The sequence below is a fragment of the Arachis stenosperma genome, chromosome 7 (genome assembly GCF_014773155.1).
Source record: "Arachis stenosperma cultivar V10309 chromosome 7, arast.V10309.gnm1.PFL2, whole genome shotgun sequence".
Lineage (NCBI taxonomy): Eukaryota > Viridiplantae > Streptophyta > Magnoliopsida > Fabales > Fabaceae > Arachis > Arachis stenosperma.
This window is the reverse complement of record NC_080383.1, coordinates 86,165,776-86,192,963: the sequence shown is the minus strand read 5'-3', so window position 1 is coordinate 86,192,963 and position 27,188 is coordinate 86,165,776. Positions and strand designations below refer to the sequence as shown.

The 27,188-nt window shown below is 37.5% G+C and overlaps 2 protein-coding genes across 3 annotated transcripts; one reads left to right on the top strand and one right to left on the bottom strand.

Annotated features, from left to right (window-relative positions):
• Positions 1-417: 417 nt before the first annotated feature.
• On the bottom strand, positions 418-4,569 carry LOC130940683 (NADH kinase). Its single transcript, XM_057868898.1, has 5 exons — positions 4,159-4,569; positions 3,374-3,619; positions 1,877-1,957; positions 1,452-1,603; positions 418-1,296 (listed from the first exon to the last, which is right to left on the bottom strand). The coding sequence occupies exons 1-5, from the start codon at positions 4,234-4,236 to the stop codon at positions 921-923; spliced, it is 933 nt and encodes a 310-aa protein (XP_057724881.1). The 5' UTR covers positions 4,237-4,569; the 3' UTR covers positions 418-920.
• Positions 4,570-21,658: 17,089 nt separating this feature from the next.
• On the top strand, positions 21,659-25,935 carry LOC130941419 (zinc finger BED domain-containing protein RICESLEEPER 1-like). 2 transcript variants are annotated; one of them, XM_057869915.1, is made up of 4 exons: positions 21,659-21,994; positions 22,977-24,962; positions 25,070-25,136; positions 25,584-25,935. In XM_057869915.1, exons 2-3 carry the CDS (start codon positions 22,994-22,996, stop codon positions 25,123-25,125), a joined length of 2,025 nt encoding a protein of 674 aa, XP_057725898.1. In that variant the 5' UTR covers positions 21,659-21,994; positions 22,977-22,993; the 3' UTR covers positions 25,126-25,136; positions 25,584-25,935. The 2 variants fall into 2 exon arrangements, with proteins under 2 accessions (XP_057725898.1, XP_057725897.1); XM_057869914.1 differs by lacking the exon at positions 25,584-25,935 and adding an exon at positions 25,294-25,574 and having other exon boundaries at positions 21,660-21,994.
• The last annotated feature ends 1,253 nt before the right edge of the window (positions 25,936-27,188 follow it).

Sequence of the window (27,188 nt, the reverse complement as noted above, 5' to 3'; positions counted from 1 at the left end):
AACAAAAATAGTGTTTTGTCTCTAATCAAAGCAAGCTTCTTTGTTTTGTTTTAAGCTTAAAATTCTTTGGGCTACCTGACGTTATCTTGGGCTAAGCTTCTGTTTCATTTCAATATCAATTTTGGCATTTGTGGCTGGAGGCGCTTCGCATCCTGGCCTGTAGGTTGCCTCCGAGAAGAACCAAACTGGGTTCCTATGTGTGTCTCAGTATGTAGAGTGAGTGATTTATGATCCAAAATAAATAAATAAATAAAAATTGGCATTTGACTTATGCCAATCAAGGCAACAGTATGCAAATAATTAAATCAGAAAAAAATTATCACAAGAAAATGCTGTTAAACTTTTTTAAGTTTTAAACAACACATGCAAACATATATTGATAGATGTAAATCATTACTTCATTAGAGAACCTAATTTTTATCTGAACTTTAAACTGTATCTAACCATTGAAAAAGAATGTAAGAAAAAATTACAGGCATAGCATACAATCAAACCAATAGGGGACTGACATATTTGCTCATCTAATGGATTCCAAAAGCAGTGTTTCTGGTCCTAGACTCTTAGCAGTTAGCACCAAAATATTATAGACCAATTCAATATCTTAAAGGTCTGTTATTTCTCATTGTGCCACAAGGTGGGGTGTGTGTACAAGTGTATAACTAAAATCTATGTTCCTCCAAAAAGACTGGTATATCTGATGAACCTCAAAACTCCCCCCTCAAGAAAATACTCCCCATTGGGCCATTAGAGCTTATCAGGTGATATATTCAATTATACATCAAGAAACTTTTTCATCTTCAGGGCACGGATACGCGGATGAGATTCTAAGTTGCATTTCTAGCACAACCATTATGAGGGAATGGGATGTTGCTCTGTCCTCTGACACCCTTCTGCTGATGACAGCATGTTGTGAATTAACTTCAAGTATTTTTCAATTGTAACAGTTGATGAGGCAAGAAAATTTTCAGAACTGGTGCTTTAGAAGATATCTGAATGAAATCCCCATTCTTTATGGAATAATTGACATGAGAACCATCAATATATATCACACCTCTTCTACTAGACCATGTAGTGTCCATTTTCTGGTCATGTTCAACCAATCCATGCATGAAGTCGGACACAGCCCCATGTGAAATCGGCTCCCTTACCATATACTGAAGATCCTGTGATAAAATGTGCATTGGAAATCCTCCGGCCGAATGCATTGCTGCTGTTGAACCGGCAGCCGTTGAGACTCTTAGACCACTTGATCTACAGTTAACTCGTGGTGAACAGAACTGATCGTCCTTTTTTATACTGCAAATATACATGCGTAATTGACTTCTTTTGGCTTTTTTTAATTATTCTCTTTCCATCCCCCCCCCCCCCCTTTCTTTTTATCGTTTCTTGGGGCTGGGAGCCAAAGAATTAATGCTTTGAGATTAGAATAAGGAAGTAAATACAAGCTTTACCTGAAAGAGAACCTAGAAAGTGATGCCGGACAAGGATGCGCAACCAAGATATCATTCAGAGCAAAAGTTGATAACTGATGTGCATTCACAGATGTCATTATCCTCGTTAACTTGGAAGGAACAATTTGACCTTCAAGTATGCCGTCTAAAACCTGAATTTTTTAACAATGAACTCAGAAGCAGCTAAGATGATTATATCTATTGTTTCTTGGTGAATTGAAACTGATGGAATGATGGAGGTGGCCAGAAGAAAAATTGAAGTTTATAGTTCTTTCCTCTGATAGATTGATTTGCATTGAAGCAGTTCATCAATAAAGGATCATTTCATCATTATCTAATATGACAATAGAATCATCAAAAGGAACAGAAAGGAAGAAAAAAAACATTGCGCTAGTATTTTACTCCAAAGGTATAGCTAATCTTACTTGTTCAAAGTTTTCAACAGTTGCAGCGCAAAGATGGCCAGTGCTTCTGGTAGCGTCAAACTCACTGCTGAACTTTTCCACCTATTGTAAGTGAAATATGACCAAAATATATTAAGTTTTGGAGTCAAAGTTCGTAAATTTTCATGTGACAAAATGAGTGCATTAATTTTAGTGTTTTGTTAACTATTTACAAATTGTAAGAATGAAAGAAGAAACTTGGAAATTGAATCTTGAAGAGCTCTATTGTACATGAATGCTGGAGTAAACCTAATGTCAAGGCATCTACTGCAACTTTGTATCATTTTGTGTGTCAATGATGGACCAATACCAGATCATCCACTACAAACTAATCTTGTTTCTACATACATGCTCCATACTCTAAATAACTAACTTCATAAATTAGGTCATTCTTGGATAGACCTAGGAGCTAGAACAATCCAGAGAGGGTAAAAAAGAGAAAACATCAACCTCAAGTGGATTGGAAACTTCATTTTGTCAAATTGCAAACAATGAGGTGTTGGAATTTGCTAATTTCGTCTTCTCTTTCTCTTGTTTTCACTTTTCTTTAACAATGTACAACTTAATTTCCATAGCTAGGATGAAGACGGTGAATTGATGATATTACTTTGATTTTTTTTTTTCACTTAATGCAAATTTCTATTTCCATTAATTGAGTGTTTATCATAATTCTTCACACTCCTGTGAAATGGCCACTAAAAAGTTTATCTACCACATATAGAATTGGGAAATTCGTATGTGTGCTTGTTTATATGATGACCACCATAATTTGACAGTTATCCTGGAGTGGATGATGATTATGTGGTTGTTGGAAATTTCCTTGATACTTGATAAAGCTTTTCTAGATGAAATATGGTTAAGGGATTAGAGAGTTTCATTTAGCTAAAAGAGAACTAACATACCAAAGAATCAGGTGTTACATAAATTAGGGAAATTAACCATCAATTATGAAATAGAACTTGACTAATTAGGACTTCATCATTTCATTAGAAAGTTATTGGAACCCTAGCTCTCTTTGAAATTTGCCTACTTTTCTAGTTCTTAGCTTTTCATGTTTATTAAAGAACCAAAAATATATAATCAAACTTTTGTTTTTCTAGTAATTTTATTAATTTTCACTAAAGCCTCCTTTAATCCTAAGTTTTCATAGTCTAATCAGTATCAAGGTAGTGTATTTGGTAATTGCCTAATTGGTGACCAAAATCCTTGTGAGACAATATTTTCTCACTTCTATATTACTTGTACAATTGGTATACTTGCGGTGAGCAAACATCAATATGTATAATTCAAAAGCCAATATATCAATATTAGAACATGGTGAAGACTCACATGTAGCTGTTTTAATGTGAAGTAAATAGTTGAAAACCATTAGATGATTTGACATGTTTGACTAAATTGTCATCTAACAGTTCTTGACTACTAACTTCATATAAAAATTGCATGTGATTCCACCTTAAAACAAACTACATGTACATTAACCTCATCAACCCGTGTAGGGTCAGAATTCACTCCAAGAACAGGAATTGTGTCATCCATATAATGACTGGCCTCCAAAAGGGTTCCATCACCACCAACTGTAACAACCATGTCCACATCTTTAATAGGCTCAGACAAATTATTGCGGAGCACAGCTTTCCCTTGCACTGACTTTTTCTTTACAATTGCTTGACAGAAGTTTACGGCTTCATGGTGCATCTTATGCCTACTATCCAAGAAATGTAAGACCTGCAATTTTTACCAATAAGATTCAAATTGTGCAAGCAACTGTTACAGTTAAGCCTAATAGTATGTATCCAAGTTGAATGTTATAGACAAAACCCCTTGATTTATCATGTCTACACTGACCTCCCTAATCTCAAATTTACAAATAAGGTATGCACCAGCCTTTATAAATACAACTATACAAGGATATCAAGTGCCATATAACTTAAATCTCATGGTGCCACTTTCATATATAAAGGGATGCCATGTTAATATCCTTTTAAGTGGTCAGTGCAATTTACTCTAAAGGAATATACATACTATCCCAAAGTGACGATTTTGACTCGAACTAAACACAACCACAGTCTGGCATTTTATCAAGCACAATGCGTGCACCAGGGAAATTGCAGAGCCAAACCTCCAACCGTATATTCTCAAAAGGCTCAACGGCCATCAAAGAAAATAGAAAAACAGGAATGATGTCAAAGAGATTAAACATCATGGGTAAGCGAATACAGAGAGAGAGAGAGAGAGAGAGAGAGAGAGAGAGCATAGGATTTTACCTGAGGGTGAGTTTGGGAAGGTGGTGGTGCAGATACGTTGAAGGGTTTCAACAATAATAGCAATCTCTTCATTGCCATTTCCTTTGTTCTCACGACAAAGAAAGTGTTGAGCTATTCAGTTAACTTTGCAGAGCAGAAAAATAAGCGTGGCAAGGGAGTTCATTTGACATGAATATCGAGTTATATATATCAACAACCCCTTATGAGCAGAAGAGGGATGGACAAAGCTCACGTGGATGGCTCTGTCTTTCAACCGGGCAGCTTGGGTGCGTGTGGTGGTCTCCTCCGTACCTGTGCCAAAAAGCTCAAACTTCACGGCTTTTTCTTGCAGCCACGTATTTCGAGAAGCTAATTTCAGTGCCGATGTACTTGCGAAGCGTGCTCAAAGCATCACACAAGCCATCATCTTCTTCGACTTGAGAAGGACGAAGTTCGTCCGTGTTGCGGCGGTTTAGTTATCTTTTGTTTGTTGGGCCTTTGGCCCCGTTTCATATAAAAATCCATACATTAGTTATTTTTTTTTTTGGTTTACAAGGGGGCTTAAAGCCCAAGAGGAAAAGAAACTAAAATTTCAAACTAGAGACCATACGGGTACAACCAAAAAAAAAAAAAAAAGAGACCATACGGGGTAATAAAACCCCTCTGCTATCATCATCAATAATATGCCTTAACTCAGGTGGGGAAGGTCAATGAAGTGAAATCCCGGAAATGCTTATAGGCTGTTCTTAGCAAGCCAATCTGCACTTCTATTGGCTTCTCTATAGACATGTTTTATATTCAACTGCCAATCTCTCTTCACAATCTGACCGATGCTTCTGACCAGAGCCTCCGGATGATTCTGGGTTTTCTCCTTCTTCTGCAGAGTTTGCAGCACTGCTATAGAATCTGTCTCCAGAATAGCTTTTTTGAATCCTAGGTCCCACGCCATTTTAAGTCCCTGGAGCACGCCCTAAAGTTCTGCTTTAAATGCTGAACATGTTCCAATGTTCATCATGTATCCTGCTAGCCATCTTCCTTGATGATTTCGAATAATCCCTCCACAGCCGGCCTTCCGAGTGGTTACGCAGGCAGCGCCGTCCACATTAATCTTTATCCAGGGTTCAGGGGGAGGAGACCAGCCTATTAGAATTTCCCTTTTTTTTACGTTTTGGATGAGAAAATCCATACATTAGTTATTATTAATACTCTAGTGAAATTGACCTTTGGGCTTCGGCCCCCATGTTCTTGACTTGCTTTAACGGGTGAAATGAAACGCAGCCGAGGCTTGGGTTAGATGGCCACTTTGTGTGCCTCCCATAGAGCTGTACCGGGTTCAAGTCCTCATGAAGGAATATAGAACCATTTATGTGTACTCCCATGTAGTGTGTGTGAGTGAGTTGTGTGAGTGTGTAATACATGGGTGTATGAATGTAATGCCTAGGATTGGGGGTTGTCCAATCCATTTGACCAAAAAAAAAAAAAAACAAGTAAATGTCATATAGCCACATTCCAGGTTTCCAAATGTAGCTTGGTGTGATAGAACCTGAATTGTGTGAATTGTGTGTGTGAGTGACTGAGTGTGGTGTACGTGAGTGGGTAATGCCTAAAATTGGATGCTGTCTAATCTATCGATAAAAGAAAAAAGAACAAGTAAATGCTACCGGCAAATATAAAAGAAATCACCCAACAATTTATAATAAAATAATTAATTATTAAATAATTATATTTATCATAATAAAATAATTGAATCTATAATAACTGTTTCAAAAGTTATTTGAAATGAGATTGCTTTTGGGTCTGAACGTGAGGTCTAGACTCTTATTAGGGCCGCGTCTGACTTCTGCTGATGTCGAGGTGCCGTCCTTCGAATTCTTCGTGAGGAAGTGGGGGTAGTACCTACAAGGGACTCCAATACCTAAGTTAGCAAGGGTTCAAAGTAGGTTTTTTAGTAGATTGGATTCTGAATGTACCTGAAGTTGTCAGTGTATTTATAGTACAAAAGATAACTACCTTTTAGAGTAGTTCTAGAGAAATTGTTTAGATCTCCATTCTAGATAGATAAGAGATATCTTAGGAGTTAGTTACTTGTTCAAATAAGTAAATCTGAGTAGTTGTTGTTGCGCCAACCTCTGTGAGGTCCGGTAGAAGTAGATGAGGCCACTTTTATTGGGTGGACTTTTATTCATTTTTGGGTCTGGCTATATTTTTGGGTTAGGGTATGAATAGTATTTCTACTTGAGTTCGAACTTTTACTAGTTCGAATTCAAGCATTTGTAGATCAGATTTGTTTCTGTAGAGTAAAATACCAGATTGGGCAGCCCGCTTTTGCTAGGTTGGATGCTCGACGTGATTTAGAATTATGAGGCGTCTTTTCATAATTTACTCATGTTATTCAATAGTTACCTTGGTAATTGTGCCTCATTAATGAGGGATACAAATTACTTTTTTGCCCCTGTTGTGTTATAAATATTCAATTCTTTTTTTTTTGCTTCTTTCTGAAAGTGTTTTGCATTCACCAAAAATTTTTCATCGTCTAGAACTTGCTCTTACCTTTGAGATTTCTTCTTAAGTTTTAGAGGGCTTTGCTTCATGTTTTCTTGAAGGAACATTTGTGCTTATGCTGCTTGTGTGTTCATCCTGCTTCCTGCTCCTTCGAGGTTAGCTCTTTTACCTTTTGAACTTGTATTCTTGTGTTTATACTCGATAATGTTCTTCTTTCTCGAATCATTTGTGTGAAAAGATGATTTTGTTAGAAATTTACTTGTTTGTTTCTGCATTTTTTACTACGAATGTCAAAAACCTTGAAAAGGTTGTTCTTTTTCTTTAATATTTATTTGAAGTGTTGTTTATTGTTGTTGTGAATCTAAGTGTGGGTTTGATCTTGTGTTGCCCTCAAATGGTGCCCTTCTGCATTTTTGAGGAAGGCGCCATTTCTACACTTATTGACGTGGTGTGGTTGTTTTGCACACGAGAGGTTCTGGTGTCCTTTTGTTGAAGATGACCCGACCTCTTGTATTTTTTGTTCGATGTTTTTGTTTTTCCCATCTTGTAGTGATGAATTTTCTTTTGTTGTATTGTAAGTATAGCTTTTATGTCTCGTTCAGTAATTCACAACATGTCCTCTAAAGTTCCGTCCGATTTGACCTGGGTAGATATATCTGTTCTTACTCATGTCCCTGTTATTGATAAAGAGTATGCTGAGACTTTTCGTAGGCACCATAGGTTATGTCTAAGTCGGGAGTATGAGAGAAAATACGAGATTATAGTTTCCGACCCCCAGGAGAGGGTTTGTTTTCCCCGACTTGACAAGTCGGAACGTCATTTTATATACGTGTATGATTGTTTCTTCAAAAAATTGGGAGTTAGCCTTCCTTTATCTGACTTTGAATTCGAGGTTCTTAGGCTCTGTAATATTGTCCCTTCCCAACTTCATTCCAATTCTTTGGGTTTCTTAAAAATCTATCAACTTCTTTGTTGTGCCCTTGATGTTGCTCCTTTTGTTAAAGTTTTCTTTTACCTCTTTGTTCTTACAAAACCTTTTAGCTCCAAGAAGCAGGGTTGGGTATCCTTCCGAGCTATTCAAGCACGAAAGGTCTTCCCAATTTTTTATGATTCTTTCCATGATTTCAAAAATTACTTCTTCAAAATTCGATCTGTGGAGGGTGTTCGTCCTTTCTTTTTGAATGAGAGTGATGAGACCTTTTTTCCTTTATATTGGGAGGAGAACCCCGTAATTATTAGGTATGGTTTGGACGACTTGGATGAAGTTGAGGAGAGTGTAGTTACCTTATTCGAAGAGTGTTGGGAGCAAGCTCCTAATCTTAGGGGTGCACATGGCCTGACCCAGTCCGAAGATCCCGCCCAGCCCCAAACATTTTATGGGCTAATTTAGTGTGATTTCATTAGGTCAAGGGTCGGGTAAGGGCCTCAAAAATAGACCCGGACATTATTTCGAGTTGGGTCCGGGTCAAGGCGAACCCAGCTTCACTCGACCCATGTTCACCCTAAGGGAACCAAAAAAGATATATATGTTTTAAATTAATTTCAATATTATGTTATATTAATTATAAGCTTATTGTATTATTTTTAATCACACTTGTTGAATTAGAAAATAGATCAAAGAAGCATCAAATTAGAATTTCTGGATAAATTCATGTTCAAATATGAATATCAACTTTTTGGTAACAAGTTTCTTCTTTATAAATAAGTGCATCATAAATAAGTTTTTTTATAAATAAGTTTCTTTATAAATTATTGTTAAAACTTTAAAGACCCGGTTTTCATCCGGTTTGGACCGGGTATAGTTATGGCCCGAAAATGTTTAGGTTTTATTGGGTCTAGGTCTGAGTTAGGGTCTAAAAAATAGACTCGGTGTATATTTAGGTCCAGGTCTAGGTCAAGACAAACCCAGTTTCACCCGACCTATGAACACCCCTACCTAATTTGGACACCAAGAAGTTTTTAGCAAGCCCCAGCCAAATCCAGTCCGAGCTAGGTAGCATTTTCTTTTCATCTCGTAGATATGAGATATAAATTTATTGTTTATTTTGTTGTCTAGTGCAATCTAACTTTGATGTCGTACAGAAAAGTATGGCTGGAAAGTTGGCGACAATGAAAACTCTTCGCTCAGCCAGGAAGAACGCTGCTGCCCGGAATATACAACTGAGAGAAGTCGGTGATTTGGGCAACCTCTCTTCACCTTCTAAGTCGGACTCGGGCATCTCTACCTCCCTTAAGGTCACTCCTGACCCGACTCCTCCTTCTTCAAATCCGCTTGTTGATCCTCGTAGTCAATCAATTTCTCTTGCGCCACCGGTTCCCGAGTCGAGGCCTAAGAAACGTAAGACCTTGGAGTCGGAAAGTGTGTATGACCATGGCTTTGACACCGTGGCTTTCTGTGAGAAACACATTTTCTTCCTATAATGATATTAGTATGGACGATGTTTCTATCAAGAACCACCTTCAAGTCCTGGCCCAAGGTAGGATAAGAATGGCCGGGGTTTGTTCGGTGCTTCTAAAATAACTGGAGGAAACTCCCTTGGGTGCTACTAAGCGATCTTTGTCTGATCTATTGGTTGAGATGGCATCGTTAAGGGAGACTAAGTTGGATTTGGGGAAGGAAAAGGAGGTCCTAATGGCTAACCTTGCTAGAGCTCGGGAGAGGATGAAGCAATTTGAAGCTACATATGCCATGGCGGAGGGCTAAAAAAAAGGTTGATGAGAGCTATACCAGGGTCTTCGGGGAGACACTAGATTTGATGGATGAGGTTGTAAAGTCGAGAGAGAAGTATGCAGATTTGGAGGAAACTATAGCTCAAGGAATGGACGAGTTGGTTGAGAATTTAGAGGCACAGTTCCAGGTTATAGCTCCCAAGGCAGACCTTTTCCTCATTAGTCCTGACAACACTGTGGTTGATGGGAAGATTGTCCCAGTGCCAGAAGATGAGGAAGACACTCCTATGCCCAACCTGAAGGCTTCTGAAATCTGAGTTGAGGGAGCTCCTCAGGTGGAAGATGAGCCTACTCCTTCTCGGCCAGAAATTCTCTCGACCTCCTCTGCGCAACCCGAAGATACGAATATGACCTCCAACGAACACATCCCTCCTTAGTTTTTTAATTTCAAAGTATTTGGATGGCTCGACTTGTGGGTCTTTATGAACAATTTGGTTTTGTAATAGTTTGTAGTTGGAACAATTTCTTTTTTATTTTACTGCTATTAAAAAACCTTTCTCCACTACTTTAAATATGTGGTGGCTTTTGTATAGATGAATGTTTTAATCATCTTTTATTAGTTAGCGCAGCCATTTCTTTAGCCATTCATGATTTAGTAAAAATTTACATGAAGTCAGTTTTGATCACTTTTGTTGCTGTTTTTGCCATGTTGTGGAAGAATTCGGTCTAAGATAGGTTTGGCATTATTATGAATGTAACACCCCAATTGTCCTAAGCCTTACCTCTAGCCGTAAAGTAAAGGTTAATCAAAGGTTACGACAATTCTAAGGCTTATACATATTTATATATAAAAGAAAATAATATATTCTAGAAGCCTGATGAAGGATTATGCTAAAAAACGGGAATGCAAAAGCGCGAAACGTTCACACGAAGCTAACGCACAAGACACAAGGTATGGATGCAAGAGAATAGAATATACATAGATATAAGAATATAATAATCACAGGAAACTAGCCGCAGCCTGCGGAGTTTAAGTTGACTAGTTACAAACAAAAAAATACAGAGTTTTGGAGTTAAAATAGCTTATACAACTTATCTCTTAGGTAAGCCTCTAAGGCCATAAAGATAAATATACAAAGAAATGTGAGAGTAACTATAACAAAGTAAAATAGAAATAGACCAAGGAGGAACCATACCCCGCTCTGTCACTATGTCCGCAATTTCACCGAGGTGAATTACGACTTGCATCTGAAAAACAACAACAAAGTATGGAATGAGAAATGGAGGTTCTCAAAATGGTAACAGTACCCAATGATGTAAGATGTAAGGCTCCGGGACGCTGAAGGCAATCCTAGAACTTCACATCACATACGGATATTCAAGCTTAGAATAAAAATAAATAAATAAATAAATAAAGAACTTAAACCATAAACAGGGTTATCTAAACTTAGGGGAAATTCTAACTAATACTAATCACACTGCTGTATCCCACAGCCTTCGCCAACCTAACCTCCATGCGATCCCATCGCCACCGCCTACCTAACCTCCTCAGCACCAGACAAACACAAATAATGCAAGCAAGTAATACACAAGTAATATTCATATATAGCAAGTAATTCAAGAAGCAAGTAGGCATATTACACAATTAGGCAAACTCAAGTAGTCAAAGCAAGCAAGCATATAGAAGATTCATATGATGAATGTCTATCATATTGGCTCGTGATATCACTTGTCGGTCCGTAACCACCAACCTGACACATCCTCCCAGATGTAGCCTTTTCTGCCACGCCAGGGGTATAGTGCCTTGCACACTCATGCAGCAACTCTTCTACTACGCCAGAGATATAGTGCCATGCACACTCATGTAGTAAGGAGTCTACTACGTCAGGGATATAAGCCGTGCACACTTCCTGTAGTAGAGAAGGAAATAACAACAACAAATCATGCATCAGAACAATCTGCTATGCCGGGGATATAGGCCCGCACACTCTCAACAACAACTGGTCATGTGGCAGAACAATCTGTCACGCCGGAGATATAGGCTCCGTAAACTCTCAACAACAACTAGTCATGCGATAGAACAATCTGCCACGCCCGAGATATAGGCTCCACACACTCTTGACAACAATCCAATAACTTCATCATCCTCAAATCATCATCAGACATTACCATTTCTCATCTCAAATCATTTTCAACAACATCTACTCATGCAGTAGAGAAATCTGCTACGCCAGGGATATAGGCCCTGCACACTTACCTTCCATATCCATCAAGCCCATAATAACCATCATCAGTTCTTAATTCCATCTCAAACTCATTAGTTCATCAATTTCTCAAATTCGTTGTCAGTAATCACCATATTCACCATTCTTCCTTCTCTCTCAACTAACTCATCCTCCATACATCAGAAACCTAAATCTCCGTTTGCTAACTTTCCAAAGAAATACTAAATAAATTCTCCTAAGACCTTTCACATGTTTCAATGCCCGAAAATAAGCCCAAGAGTTTTAAAATGGTGTCACAGAAGCTTACAAGCCTGTTGGAAATGTAAAATAGTTGAAAACAAGATTCAAATTTGAGAAACAGAACGTGTGCGTGCGCGCGCCCAAGAGAGTTTTAAAACGCGTGCGTACGCAGAGGGGTGTACGTACGCACAGGTACCAAATTTTGCAATGTTGTTCGCTTGCACAAGGCGTGCGAGCGCTCCCCAACAGACTGACCTTCCCAACGTGTTCGTACGCACAGGTTGTAAATTTTGCAGGGTTGTGCGTGCACACATTCCAAAAATCACAAAATTCTGCAACTCTGCAGAATTTCAGATTTTGACACCAATCTTTGAATGATCATAACTTCTTCTACAAAGATCCAAATTTTACAAACTTTATATCAATTTGAAGACTTTTCAATAATCTTTAATTCTAAACAAGTTTCAACACTTTTTGAAAATTGAGGCACAAGTTATAATCTGTCAAAATTCACCAAAAATCTATTTTTATCCAAAACCTCAAATCCTCAAATTTAACCAACTCTCAATTCAAAACCCAAATAATCCACAACCCAACAATACCAATACTACACCAAAAGTCCTACCAATCCTCTCTCAACTCACCCATCCATAATATCCCAATTACACCGCTTCACACCATCAAAATCATTATTCTTCAACATCCAAAATCATCACAAACACTCATAATCATTATCAACCAACATCATCAACAACCAATACAAATCCTCATCAAATCCATTCCATAACCCAACATATAATAACATTATTCTATATACAAGCCATATACATAAATATCATCATTCGTCATCAAATCATACAATCATCATCATTATTATTACAATTCCTTCCACACAACACCAATACAACATATATCAAATCCCATCAACAACACTAATAATCACTTTTCTCATCAACATCATAATACATCATTAACATCAATAATTTCCAACCATCATCATCAACCACCATAATCAATAACAACCAACAATAAAAAATCATCATGAATACCCATCTTCCAATCTCAACACCCACCAACATAACTTATCAATAATTATCATCAAACGATAAATGTATCATCATATTCAAACCCATTCATCCAACACCCAAACCATCATCAAGCATACATTTATGAACAATTAACCATACAATCACACCTTTCAACCTATCTTAGGGTCAACTAGCCTAAGTGTCCATAAACATTATATATTACATAAAGAAAACTGAAATCATACCTTGATCGATTCTCAAACGAACCAAACACTAAAACAAAACCACCAAGCTTGATCTAAAGCCCCAACCAACTCCAACAAACACCAAAACTCAATCTAACAACACATATATCACCAAAATCAAAACCTAAGATACACACAACAACTAAACACAAGGATTTAGTGAGACCTTATCTTACCCAACAAGATTAAGAGTAAAATCCGATAATTACTCGCTACTAGAGATCACCTAAATAAGCAAAATCACAAAATCTACTCAAAAACCAAACATAAAAATGTGCAGAACTAGGGCTGGGAAATTGGAGCATCAGATTCAGTTTTTTACCAGATTTCTTTAGATAGAAAGAAAGAGCTTGTCAAGAGCTTCACGTGGCTGCAAACGGCTCGTCAATCAGAGTTCCGGATCAAAAGTTATGGAGTTTTGAAAAAGGAGGTGAATAGTAACCATGGCTTCTTCTCCTCTCTTCTTCTAAACCGCGCCCCTCTCTCTCTTTGCTCATCAAATGAGCTGAAATGGTCATTAATGAGCTTATATATGTTGGTCCTTAGGCCCGGTTTGGGTCCGGTCTAACTTGTTATCATTTTTGGCCTATTTGGCCCACTTTGGGCCAAAACCTTTAAGATTAGTGTCCGGTTTTTAATTCTAAATTATTTTTGTCCTTTTAAAACAATAAATCAATTTTCATAATCTTATTTTTCTCAAAATACAGTACCGGACATTTTTTTACTCAGAAAAATTCACTGAAACCAAATGTCACCTTTATATTTTCAAATTAAAACTTCTAAATTTTGAATTCATCTCGGGCACTTAAAATTATTACTTTTATTAAAACGGTTTAACCGGTTCTTACATTCTCCCCTCATAATAAAATTTTTGCCCTAAAAAATTTGAATTACTCGATATGTCCCATCAAAGCATTCTACTGTGTCGAGGTTCCCTTTCGCCTTCCGCTGCGTCACTCTGATTATCGTCATTAAGAATTTGAAATTTTCCTTAAAACAAATACCGACTTTTGTAACAATTTTCCAAAACATTCAAAATAAGATCAATATCAAACTTTTTTCAAAAGACTCAAAAATCATTTACTCTTAAATCAATTACTTTGAAGCATAATTTTCTTAAATTCATTTAAAATCCTTAAATCCTAATTTCAGTTGAATTCCTTGTTGATAAGATAAATTATAAACCAAAATCACAAATCAAAAAAATCTTAAAACTCACTTTTTCTTTTAAATCAAGGAGTTCCGACCTAGTTTCAAAAACCAATCATTTAGACCAAAGTTCCAAACCAAGTTTGAAAATCATTATAAACCTTAAAACTTTTTCAACATGGTTCAACACCATTCCAGTTAAAAATTGAAAATCTTAATTGAAAACCGTAAAGGCATCCGTCCGTCATTACGTCCTTTGCCACTAGTGCTGAACCTCACCAATCAACTGATATTCTGCAAAATCCACGAACAGGCCTTTTTTGGAACATGCTGAGCTCGTAACGCATAGGCTAGATTAGTTATCCTCACTACCTCTATGTTAACGTGATCGACCTGATCCGTGAGTGGCCATTTGGGTTTCTTTTCCACACCAAACAATTAATATCAAGGTGATCAGTCTTAATATCTCAGGCTCAGTGCTTCAATTATCCCCAAAGGCACTCACAAATAAGCATGCTATGCAATATCAAATAGATAACCTAAATAGCATGAAAGAAAAATGACCCAGAGTGTGCAACGAAGCACAATCGGTCCATCCCTCAGGCTCACAAGGACGAACCGCTTTGATACCACTAAATGTAACACCCCAATTGCCCTAAGCCTTACCTCTAGCCATAAAGCAAAGGTTAATCAAAGGTTACGACAATTCTAAGGCTTAAACATATTTATATATAGGAGGAAATAATATATTCTAGAAGTCCGATGAAGGATTAAGCTCAAAAACGGGATTGCAAAAGCATGAAATGTTCACACGAAGCTAACGCATAAGACACAAGGTATGGATGCAAGAGAATATAATATACATAGATATAAGAATATAATAATCACAGGGAAGTAGCCGTATCCTGCGGAGTTTAAGCTGACTAGTTACGAACAGAAAAATACAGAGCTTTTGAGTAAAAACAGCTTATACAACTTATCTCTCAAGTATGCCTCTAAGGCCATAAAGATAAATATACAAAGAAATGTGAGAGTAATTATAACAAAGTAAAATAGAAATAGACCAAGGAGGAACCATACTCGGTCTGTCACCATATCCGCAATTTCACCGAGGTGAATTACGACTTGCATCTGAAAAACAACAACAAAGTATGAAATGAGAACCGGAGGTTCTCAGTATGGTAACAGTGCCCAATGATGTAAGATGTAAGGCTCCGGGATGCCGAAGGCAATCCTAGAACTTCACATCACATACGGATATTCAAGCTTAGAATAAAAATAAATAAATAAATAAATAAATAACTTAAACCATAAATAGGGTTATCTAAACTTAGGAGAAATTCTAGCTAATACTAATCACACTGCTGTATCCCACAGCCTTTGCCAAACTAACCTCCGTGCGATCCCATCGCCACCGCCTACCTAACCTTCTCAGCACCAGACAAACACAGATAATGCAAGCAAGTAATACACAAATAATATTCATATATAGCAAGTAATTCAAGAAGCAAGTAGGCATATTACACAATTAGGCAAACTCAAGTAGTCAAAGCAAGCAAGCAGATAGAAGATGCATATAATGAATGTCTATCCTATTGGCTCGTGATATCACTTGTCGGTCCGTAATTGCCAACCCGACACATCCTCCCAGATGTAGCCTTTTCTGCCACGCCCGGGGTATAATGCCATGCACACTCATGCAGCAGCTCTTCTGCTACGCCAGAGATATAGTGTCCTACACACTCATGTAGTAGGGAGTCTACTACATCAGGGATATAGGCCGTGCACACTTCCTGCAATAGAGAAGGAAATAACCACAATAAATCATGAAAGAGAACAATCGGCTACGCTGGGGATATAGGCCCCGTACACTCTCAACAAAAACTGGTCATGCGGTAGAACAATCTGTCACGCCGGAGATATAGGCTCCGCACACTCTCAACAACAACTGGTCATGCGGCAGAATAATCTGCCACGCCGGAGAATATTTTCTACTTGAATAAAGTTTTTCAGATTTCCCAAAAAAGTTTCCTACCAAGACGCATTAATCTGAGCACAAAAATTCATCGCCGGATAACAACAAGGTCGGCAAGGTGAAAACCAAATTCATCGCCTGACAACAACAAGGTTGGCAAGGTGAAAACCAAATTCATCGCCCGATTATAAAGAGGTCGGCAAGGTGAAAACCAAATTCATCGTCCGATTACAAAGAAGTTGGCAAGGTGAAAGCGATAAAAATAAATTAATGCAAGAAGTTATAAAAAGTAATCCTCAAAAACCGGCCTGACGAGGTCTGACTAAAAATGGACTACTAACAATAACTTAGCTTGGACCGACAAGAGAAGTCGGACCAACGAAAACCTAAGAAGGACCGGCAAGAGAAGTCGGACCAACGAAAAAAAGACCGACAAGAGAAGTCTGACCAACGAGAAACGTGCACTAAAAGGGACAAAGCCTTGCCCAAAAAGCCACGACTCCACAACAAGGCTATCAAAATTGCTCGGACTAACTAAAAAGGTTCTACAAGAACACTAAAAAGTTGAACAACAAATCAGCCCAAGGATCACCTATTCACCTCGTCTAAGCGGAAATTAGACAGAACAAAGAGATGATCCCAAAGGAGGTTGGACAGAAAAGCACCAACCCACTATAAAGATCCGCAAAGTTTACAAAGGTACGACCAACAAATCAGAAAAACATGTCCACCAAAATAAAACGTTAAAAACTCAAAAGGCCACCTAAAGGGCGACCTTAGAGTTTAAAAGTGTTTTGTTTTTGAAGTTGCATAAAAGCAACTAAATGTCAAGAGAAACAACCACATAACAGTTACAACAAAACAAAGAGTTCAAAAGTCCACAAGTCGGACTGCATAAATGTATTAAAGAAAAATCATCAAGGAGTTGAAGTCGCTTCAGTAGTGGTATCTTTGGGAGAAGGAGGCCTGGTCGCAATAGAGATAGCATTAACAACTCCATCCGGGCCGGTCAATATTTTTACATCTAGATCGGACCCAGTAGGAGCTACCTCGACAGTAAAGGCTGAAGTCGTAGAAGCCTTGGCTGGTGGCGCGGGAGGAGGACCTTCTTCTTCTTCATCCGGGACAGGCACGATCTTGCCGTCTTCCATAACATTGTCTAGACTAAATGAAGTCAGATTGAGCTCAGGCGTAAGAACTCGAACTTGAGCCTTCAAATTCTCATACGCATCAGTCACACAACCCACGAGATGACCTTGCAGTTTGGCATAGTCGGCATGGGTGGATTGAAGCCTCTCCCGAGTCTCCAGTAACTCGCCATAAGTACGAGTATAGCTCTCCTTGTATTTTGCCTTCGACTGCTCAGCAAGGTTTGCGGCAGCCTCTGCAATCGTAACTTGAGATTTCTCCTTCTCCAGGTTGAGCTCCAGCTTAGCTACCTTAGCGTCAAGATCATCCTTCAAACCCTTGATTCTGTTGAATTTGGACTTGGCATCCTTCATAAAGGCTTTAGTTGCATAGACCGGAGACTCCTGGACCATGCGGAACAAAGCCGCACCCATATGGGCCATCCAAATACTATTGCTGGTGATGAAATCCAAGTGATGAAGGATGGACACTTCATGGAATCTGTAGACTTCACCATCTCTGAAAAAAAAAACAGCAAAATCAAGTTACAAATAAGAAAGGGATAGAGTGGCAAATGAAAACAAACAAACAAAGAAAAGCTAAAAGGAAATCGACCACTACCCAGTTCAGCACGAAGAACGAAAGGATCTTCTAGAAACCTCTTCGTGTCGAGATGAGGAGGCTCTCCCCAATTCTCCTCTATCACAGTCACAAAAGCCTGCTCGACCTCATCCAGACTTTCCCAAGAGTACCTAGCCACTACTACATTCTTTTGCCAGCATAAAGGGAAGGTGGGCTCATTGTTCTCATCCAAGAAAAAAAGGGTGAACACCCTCAACAGCTCGGACCTTGAAATAGTAGTTTTTAAAGTCCCTAAAAAACTCGTCATACATAGAGAAAACTTTCTTTCCTTGGGTAGCTCGGAAAAAAATCCAGGAAGCTTTCTTCTTAGCTACCCCAGGTTTCATCAACACAAAAAGATAGAGAAAGAGAGTTTGAGTAGGTCGGATATCCAATTCCTGGCACAACAATTGGAAGATTTTTATGAATCCCCATGAGTTCGGATGGAGCTGGGAAGGGGCTACATTGCAGGACCACAACAGATCGGTCTCAAAAGGGGTGAAAGGAATGGTAATATTCAGCTGACTAAAAAAGTAGTCATAGGCATAGAAAAAGGACCGTTCCCCTTGAGTCAAGGGGGGAAAACTAACCCTCTCCTCAGGGTCAGGCGACACCAATTCATAATTCTTCTCCTGGTCCCTATTACTACAAATCCTATGGAACCTCCTAAGTCTTGTGCAGTACTCCGAGTCAGCCACAGTCACACATATTAAAACTATGGAGTTCAGCCAGTCCGACATGCGGTCAGGGAGTTTAGTAGACATCTCAACAATATTTTTGCGAGAAGACATAGGCCAACTATTCCTACAGTAAGAAAAAGGAAAATTGGATTACTACTAAACAACTCGGGCAATAACATTAGAACATCAAGAGTTAGATATGGCAGTAAAAGGGAAACCCCAGAACTCACACTAAAGTCTAGGGGCACCCTTTGGAGGCAGTAATAAGGCAACAACCTGAAAAGAAGAAAATCAACATTCTATGCCCTAACATCTCTCAACAAGAAAACACAATTCTCCTCCGGCAAACATCCAGAAAGTCATCATCACCAACAAAAATAATCAAAACTACAAACAACTTTCAAACAGTTCTCAAAGCTACAACCTTTCAAGCAGTTTATCTTCGAAGCTACAACCTCAATTTACCAACAATTCTGCAAAAGCCAAAAACTTTGCACAGGGGCATACAACCATGAAAAGAGATAGAAATAGTAGCAAGCTAAAAGCTGTACAAAGATGCAATCTTTTGCAGAAGGAATCAAGTTTCTCAAAGCAAACTCAAATAAAAATCAAAACTTGGCAAAGTATGCAACAGCAATAGTAAAACATGCGATTATCAAAATGTGAGGAAGGAAGACCAACCTGCAGAAGGAGAGAGCGATAACTGCTTGAAAATCAAAACAGCGATGAATCCACGCCAACAACCGTAAGGAAAATGGGAAGCACGAAGACGCAAAAACAGAGGGAGTAGAGGAACGAAGCGCTACACCAAGTAACGAATTAAGAGCAAGGAGAAAAGAGAGAAAGAAACTATAAAAATGATTCTTTAGATTTCAAAATGAAAATGCAAAAGAGGAAAAAAGGAAACGGCGAAGGAAATTAATGGGCCTTTAAAACCCTCGCACGTTTCCAAGGAAAGCAAAACACGCGTTGCGATTTGAAAGGAAAACGAAGAAAAACACTTGGCATTCAAGGAGTCCCAGCAGGAGTTATACGAGAGATCGAAAAAAGGCAAAATGCTCGAGCACGACTTCCCCAAAAGGGGTCGAAGTCTAAAAAGACACGACCTCAAAGGAAAGACCCAGCTTAAGCAGGGACACTATTCATACCCTGGGTCGAGCTGTACGACCCGGGTAGACAAAAGACACAAGTAACCGACCTCTTCACTTTGCCAAAGTTGTTGGAAACCTCTCCATCTAAGTCACCATCATCCTTCACAACATTCAAGTGGGTAAAATTCATATCCCTTAGCTTTCTCATTCCACTTGAATATGGTTTCCTTGATGCAGATGGTCAGCTTAGAGCTCTTTGTGGCGTTAAGAGTAAGAGGAAGATGGTTAATGGTTGGAGTTGTCATGCAAGGTTCAATATAGTTGTATGCTCCAACTTGAAATGCAAAGGTTGGTGTAGAGCTCGATTGAATGGGTCTAAGAAGTTGTTTGGCCGCTTCAGTGAGAATTCAGATTGCTTGCCACCCGGTTGGAACAATGGTGATCAACACAAAGACGGGTGCAAAAGCAAGGTTTGGGACCCCGGAATTCATTCTAGCAATCAACACTCTTGGGGCCTTGTCACTTGCTACAACTTGCTTGAAGGCGTTATGCGCCTAGTTTGGGATCCCGAAGGCTATTGGAATTGCAAGCATTGGTGGGGATTCCTGGAAGAGTTCAAGCATAAGTCGCCCTGACAAGGAGCTCACCAAATGTCCAACTTAAGGACTTTAACTAAAAGTGCTAGGTTGGAGACAAAAATGATACATAGAAATAAATTTTAATTTTATCCTTCAATAATATCAATTTTTACTATACCTAGTATTCAATTATTTTTTAATCACATCTAAGTAAATTACACTTAATCATATTACTTTCATTTTAAATAAATTATTTTTTATAATTTTACTCTTAAAGATTTTTAGTTATCATGAAATGTTTGTAGAATGATTAGTATATAAACTTGCAGAAAAGAAAAAACAATATATATACAATAAAATATAAATTATACCTTTTTCTCTAATGTATCAAAATTCTTTAAAATTATAAAAAATTATTTAAAATGAAAATAATGTGATTAAGTGTAATTTATTTAGATGTAATTAAAAAATAATTGAATACTATATGCAGTAAAAAATTAATATTATTAAAAGATAAAATTAAATTAAAATTTATTTTTATGTATCGTTTTTGTCTCTAACGTTTTCGTCCTATTTAAGTCCCTAATGTTTCAAAATCGTCTCAATTTTGTCCCCCCGTCAATTCTGTTAACGGATCCCTAACGGCAGGACAATATTGAGTCAATATTAAAATATTAGAGACTTAAATAAGACGATTGAAACGTTAGGGACAACTTTAAAACTTACTCTAAACGTTGGGGACAAAAACAATACTTTACTCTATATATAATTCATTTTTGTGAGTATTTTTTTTCCTTTTTTAGTCCTAAACTTTTTGTTAAGTGATTATTAATAAATTATTTATAATAAAAGCCAAAAATGAAACTTCTATTCTAATCTAAAAAATTTCAACTTTTTAAAAAATAATTCCTGAAAATATAAAATAATATTTTTACTCTCAAAATATTATTTTAGTTTGACAAAATTCACTAAATATAGAAAGACATATTTGAAAAAAAAAATCTAGAAATCTGATTATGATATGTTTTTTTTTTTACAACTCTGTGTAGAATAATAATGATATCTTTTTATTCTCTTAATTTTGATGATTTTAGGCCAAATATAATATTTTTTACAATTTTATTCTAACTCGAAGAGAAAGGAATTCTAAAAAAGTTGAAAAAAAAATCTAGATATTAATTTTTTGTTACATTTTTTTATGCCTCTTTTAAATAATTTTTTAAATGTTCTAAAAGAATTATATTAAATGTATGCACGAGTCATTTGTTATTTATGAAAAAAAATATTATATTTTATTGAACTGAGATTAGCTGATCATAATGTCATTTCTAACTATTTTAGGACTAAAATAATAATTAAAACAAAAACTTTTGTGGATCGTCCATGAATAAGAAAAAAAAAAGAAAAACCAACTCCAGCTCCGTCACATTCCTGACCCACCCGTTTTCTTTCTCCCCTCGTAGATCCACCCAAATCCATGATTCTAATTCCTCCGATCTCTGAAATCTGAATCGGACCCAACCTAACCCAAATTTCCACCACACAGTAACACGCATTCACGAATGAAGCAGCAGCAATAAGCCACAGATTATGATATCGGGTTGCAATTGAATCTCTCTCCCAAGTCCCAATCCGCAAACCCTAATTTTACCCGGATTATCCGATCGGACTCTACTACAATCCGAACACTGCAACCTCCTCCTTCTCACCCCCCGCATTTTCCTGGTAACACATTCATTTCATCCCCCCTCTTCTCTCTCTTTCTATTATTTAGAAAAATAAAAACTTTTTTTCCTTGTTTATTTGTTTTTTTTTTTCGCTTCTCCCAAAATTTTACTTTAGCAAGTTCTGTAATTCATGTGTGTTAAAGAAATGTTATTTTTTAATGTTTCTTGCCTACAGTGTCATGGTGTGATGTGATTTGCCACCAGATGCCTGGTCTTGATGTGGGAAATTGTTTGGTGGTTGAATTTATGTTAAGAATGATTAACCCACAGAGCTTGTGATATAGTTGATGGAATGTTAACTTTTCGTGTGGGTTTCATTATGAGGGATTTGTTCTAAATTGGAAATCAAATTGACTATACTTTTTTTGTGGCAATCTATAAATTAAGGGACTTTCATGCTTAACTTATAAATTATATAGTGTGTATGCTATTGCTGAGTGTTGAATATCAAAGCATAGTGTAGTTAGAAATGAACTCATGGAAGATACCTGTCTTTGGTACCTTTTTTCAAAAAGGTAAAATAAAATTTGTTGCATTTTAAAAGGAAGGGAAGGGAAGAGAATGGGGGCTCAAGTAATGGTTTCCATCTTTTTATTTGTGTTATGAACTTTATTTATACTTTATACCATTGAAGATGAGGGAATATGGAGGATCACATGGCTATTATTGTATTTTCTCTTCTCCCCTTTTATCCTCCCTTTCTCTGTATCCATACATATTTTATAAGGATACATTGAATTAACCTCTTTATGTGCTTTGTGTCAACCTATTTTGTAGGACTATTAGTGGCTTTGTATTATTACACAATGCTTTTCCTAACCCAACCTTTGATGCTTTGGCACTTTGTAATTGTTGTAGTTATGCTTTCTTTCTTCCCCTTCTTTACAGTGTACATTTTTGGTGATTTCTGTGTGGTAATTCCTTCAATTTCATAGCATCTACTTTGGTGACTTATATACAAATTTTGTTTAAACAAGCAGCATTACCTGCCTATTCAATGGAAATATCAAATGATTCAGGCATAAAGAAACCGAAAAGGCTGACATCTGTTGTGTGGAATCACTTTGAAAGGGTTAGGAAGGCTGATGTCTGCTATGCTGTTTGTGTGCATTGTAACAAGAAACTCAGTGGATCAAGTAACAGTGGAACAACTCATTTGAGGAACCACTTGATTCGATGTCTGAAAAGGTCCAACTTCGATGTCTCTCAGCTACTTGCAGCAAAGAGAAGGAAAAAAGATACTGCTGTTAGTGTTGCAAATCTTAGTTATGATGAAGGTCAGGCGAAAGAAGAATACATAAAGCCAACAATCATTAAGTTTGAACCGGAACACAAGAAAGATGAAATCATCAACTTTGGTGGTCGAAAATTTGATCAGGAGAAGAGTCGACTTGATCTTGCCCACATGATTATATTACATGGATACCCATTGAACATGGTGGAACATGTAGGATTCAAGGTCTTTGTGAAGAACCTTCAGCCACTCTTTGAGTTTATGCCAAATAGTGGTATAGAGGTTTCTTGTATGGAAATCTACATGAAGGAGAAACAGAAAGTGTATAACATGATAAACAAATCACATGGCAGGATTAATCTTTCGATTGAAATGTGGTCATCAGTAGAAAGTTGTTCTTATTTGTGCATAGCTGCACACTATATTGATGAGGGATGGATGTTACAAAAGAAGATCCTGAACTTTGTCACGCTTGATCCTTCTCATACTGAAGACCTGCTTCCAGAAGTGATCATTAAATGTCTAAATGAATGGGATATTGATTGTAAGCTGTTTGCCTTAACACTGGATGACTTTTCCATTGATGGTGACATTACACTTAGAATCAAACAGCAAATTTCTGAGAAGAGGTCTTTCATAAACACTCGTCAACTACTTGACATACGCTCAGCAGGACATCTCCTAAGTTCCATGGTTCAAGATGCCACAGAGGCACTGCATGAAGTGATTGAAAAGATTCGGGACAGCATCAGATATATTAGAAGTTCGCAAGTAGTACAAGGAAAGTTTAATGAAATTGCTCAACAAGCTGGCATTAACTCTCAGAAGGCCCTGTTTCTGGATTTTCCAGCTCAGTGGAAATCAACATATCTCATGCTTGAAACAGCAGTAGAATACAAGACCGTTTTTGCTCTCTTCCAAGAGCAAGATTCCTCCTATTCATCCGCAATTAGCGATGAAGAATGGGAATGGGCTACTTCAGTTACTGGATATTTGAAACTTATAGTTGAAATTACTAATGTCTTTTCAGGCAACCGGTCTCCTACTGCAAACATATATTTCCCTGAAATTTGTGACATCCATATCCAATTAATTGACTGGTGCAGAAGTTCAGATAATTTTATTAGTTCTCTGGCAATGAAGATGAAAGGCAGGTTTGATAAGTACTGGGGCAAGTGCAGCACAGCTTTAGCAGTAGCAGCTATATTAGACCCGCGCTTTAAAATGAAGCTGGTGGAATACTACTACTCACAAATATATGGGAGCACTGCTTTGGATCGGATCAAAGAAGTTTCTGGTGTAATCAAAGAACTTTTTAATGCATACTCTATCTGTTCAACTATGGTTGATCAAGGCTCAACCTTGCCTGGCATTAGCTTACCTAGTTCAAGTTATGATGCTAGGGATAGACTCAAAGGGTTTGACAAATTCCTTCATGAGACATCACAGAGTCAGAGCATGGCATCTGACTTAGACAAGTATTTGGAGGAACCAATTTTCCCTCGTAATTCTGATTTTAACATATTGAACTGGTGGAGAGTCCACATGCCAAGGTACCCGATTCTATCGATGATGGCACGTGATATTCTGGGGACTCCAATGTCAACAATGGCACCAGAATTGGCATTTGGCATCGGCGGAAGAGTTCTAGACCCTGCTCGCGCTGCATTGAATCCTGATACACGACAGGCTCTAATATGCACACACGATTGGCTCCAAAATGAATCAGGAGGTATGTACTTGTTCGTTCTCTTCCCTCCCCAAGAATAATCATTGATTGTTGGCTTATCACTGATTCATTTTTATTTTCTTTTCTGTTTTACTCTAATATCTTATCAGATTTAAATCAATCCTCAAGCCATTTTGCTCTACCTCTTCTCATTGATTCAAATTAGCTTTTTCCATGGTATGCTTCTGTTCAACTTGTATGACATGTTCCAAATTTCTCCATATTCCACTGTTGTACATTTTTGCTTTCAACATAACTATTGGCTGTGTTGTTGTGAGATTGATGGATCTACTAGCTCATAGGTTGCCTTTATCATTGTGTTTTATACTATCAGGTCTTATCCAAAACTAACGAAGCTATGTTAGTGTGGACAACTTAGCATCTACTTATCCTGTGTAATCAAGAAGCAATGTATATTCTCAGAAGAGCCAGTAGATGCTTGTGTATATACACTAGAATTTAATTGAAATGTTTTTCTATATGCTGGATGAGTGGCATTTGTCATTTGACTATTGATTCGGATGAACCTGAGTTTTGTACAGGGTGTTATTTGCCCTTAACATTGGCAAAGCAAGTTCTTTTCTTTTACTAACTTTATGTACCAATTTCATCTGATGCATGTAGCCAGCTTTACTTGATGAGATAAGAGGTCTGTGTACTCGCAAAAGATATAAATACATTGTTGAAGATCTGGAGTGGCATGATTTTAACTGTCATTTGATCTCTACAGAGCCATCTGCCTCCACAACAGTTAAAATTAGGAGTTAGATTGGGATGTTTTGTTTAGTTTATAGGTTGGATTTCAAAGTAATATTCCCCAAAAAAAGTTGGAAGATAATGATCCAATATTAAATAAGAATAGACCTCGGCCATGGTAAATTATGAGAACGGCGGTGTTAAAAAAGTATCTCATGTTACTTGTAAGAAACAAAAAGTTACTAATCATTCAAAGAGATTTTTTCCCCTTGGTATTCAGTATTTTTGGTACACATAATCGATTTATTTTCTTCTTCTACCATTGAGTTGGATATGAAATCTGGTTGATTTAAGTTTTGCATTTTATCAGATAGTGAAAGTAAGATGGTTTGGTGTCCGAAGAAAACTGAAGAAGAATGCTGAATTACATGTAATGTAACACCTTTACATAGGATTTGCATCATTTTTGCTAGTTTCTCAGGTTGTCCTATTGACCAGCTACTGATTATGTTTCATCTATATTTTTTTCCCCCTCAAATGAAACCTCTAGATTTTGAACTCTAGACCTTAGTGGTGGGGAGGGGGTGAAATGCCACCTGAGCTAAGGCTCTTCCGGCACCGATTATGCTTTAAATTGGCGCAAGTGTAATAAACCACCATATTTATCCCCTTTTTGGTCATGGGTAAAAACGGCCGAAGCCCATTGCTTAGCTTCTTTATTTTTTGTCATAGGAAAACAAGATTTGATCATTAGCTAAATCAATTGAATTCAAGGACTTTTCTGTTGGGCCATGACCAAAATGAGGAGGTTTGTTGGGGCCTTACAATTTGTGGACCTGATGTTTTGTGGCCAGCCCAAACTTGTTTTCATTCTGAAATGTTCAATGATCCCCGCCCCCATAAAAAGAAAATATTGATTATCTTCTTTCTTTTACGATTTGTGTTATTTTAATATAGTCATCGTTAATTCGTTATACGACTATTTATTTACTATTAGATAATATATCACTTGTTCCTAGGGCTTATAATCATGTTAACAGTAGATGAGTAATATGTGAACTCAGTTCAGAAAGGGATGATAAATATTGTAAAGAAACAAAATATCTCTTTGTTTCGTACCGAAGCATTCAATGATTGATGCGGCTGTATCCCAAGAATCTAAAACTGGTTCCTGTCAACATCTTATTGCTCCTCCATGCCTAAGCAATCTCCTTAAACCACAACTAAGAAAAGGGGATTATTATGGTGGCAGGTAGGCCATGTGAAAACTATCAAAAGCCCTGACAATGCTGACAACATTGCATTTGAAATAGGGACGCACTGCACGGGGTTTTTATAGCAAATATTACTAACATCATGATTTAATATTTACTCATTCATATATATGAGAAAAAAAGGATGAGGCCGCTTCAAACAGGGAAAGGTTATATGCATGCCAAAGAAAAAGCATAAATATCTGTGATGCATTGATGCTACCAGATTTTTCTTCTGTAACATTATTGCACAATGCACATTCATGTATGGCGCGGTTTA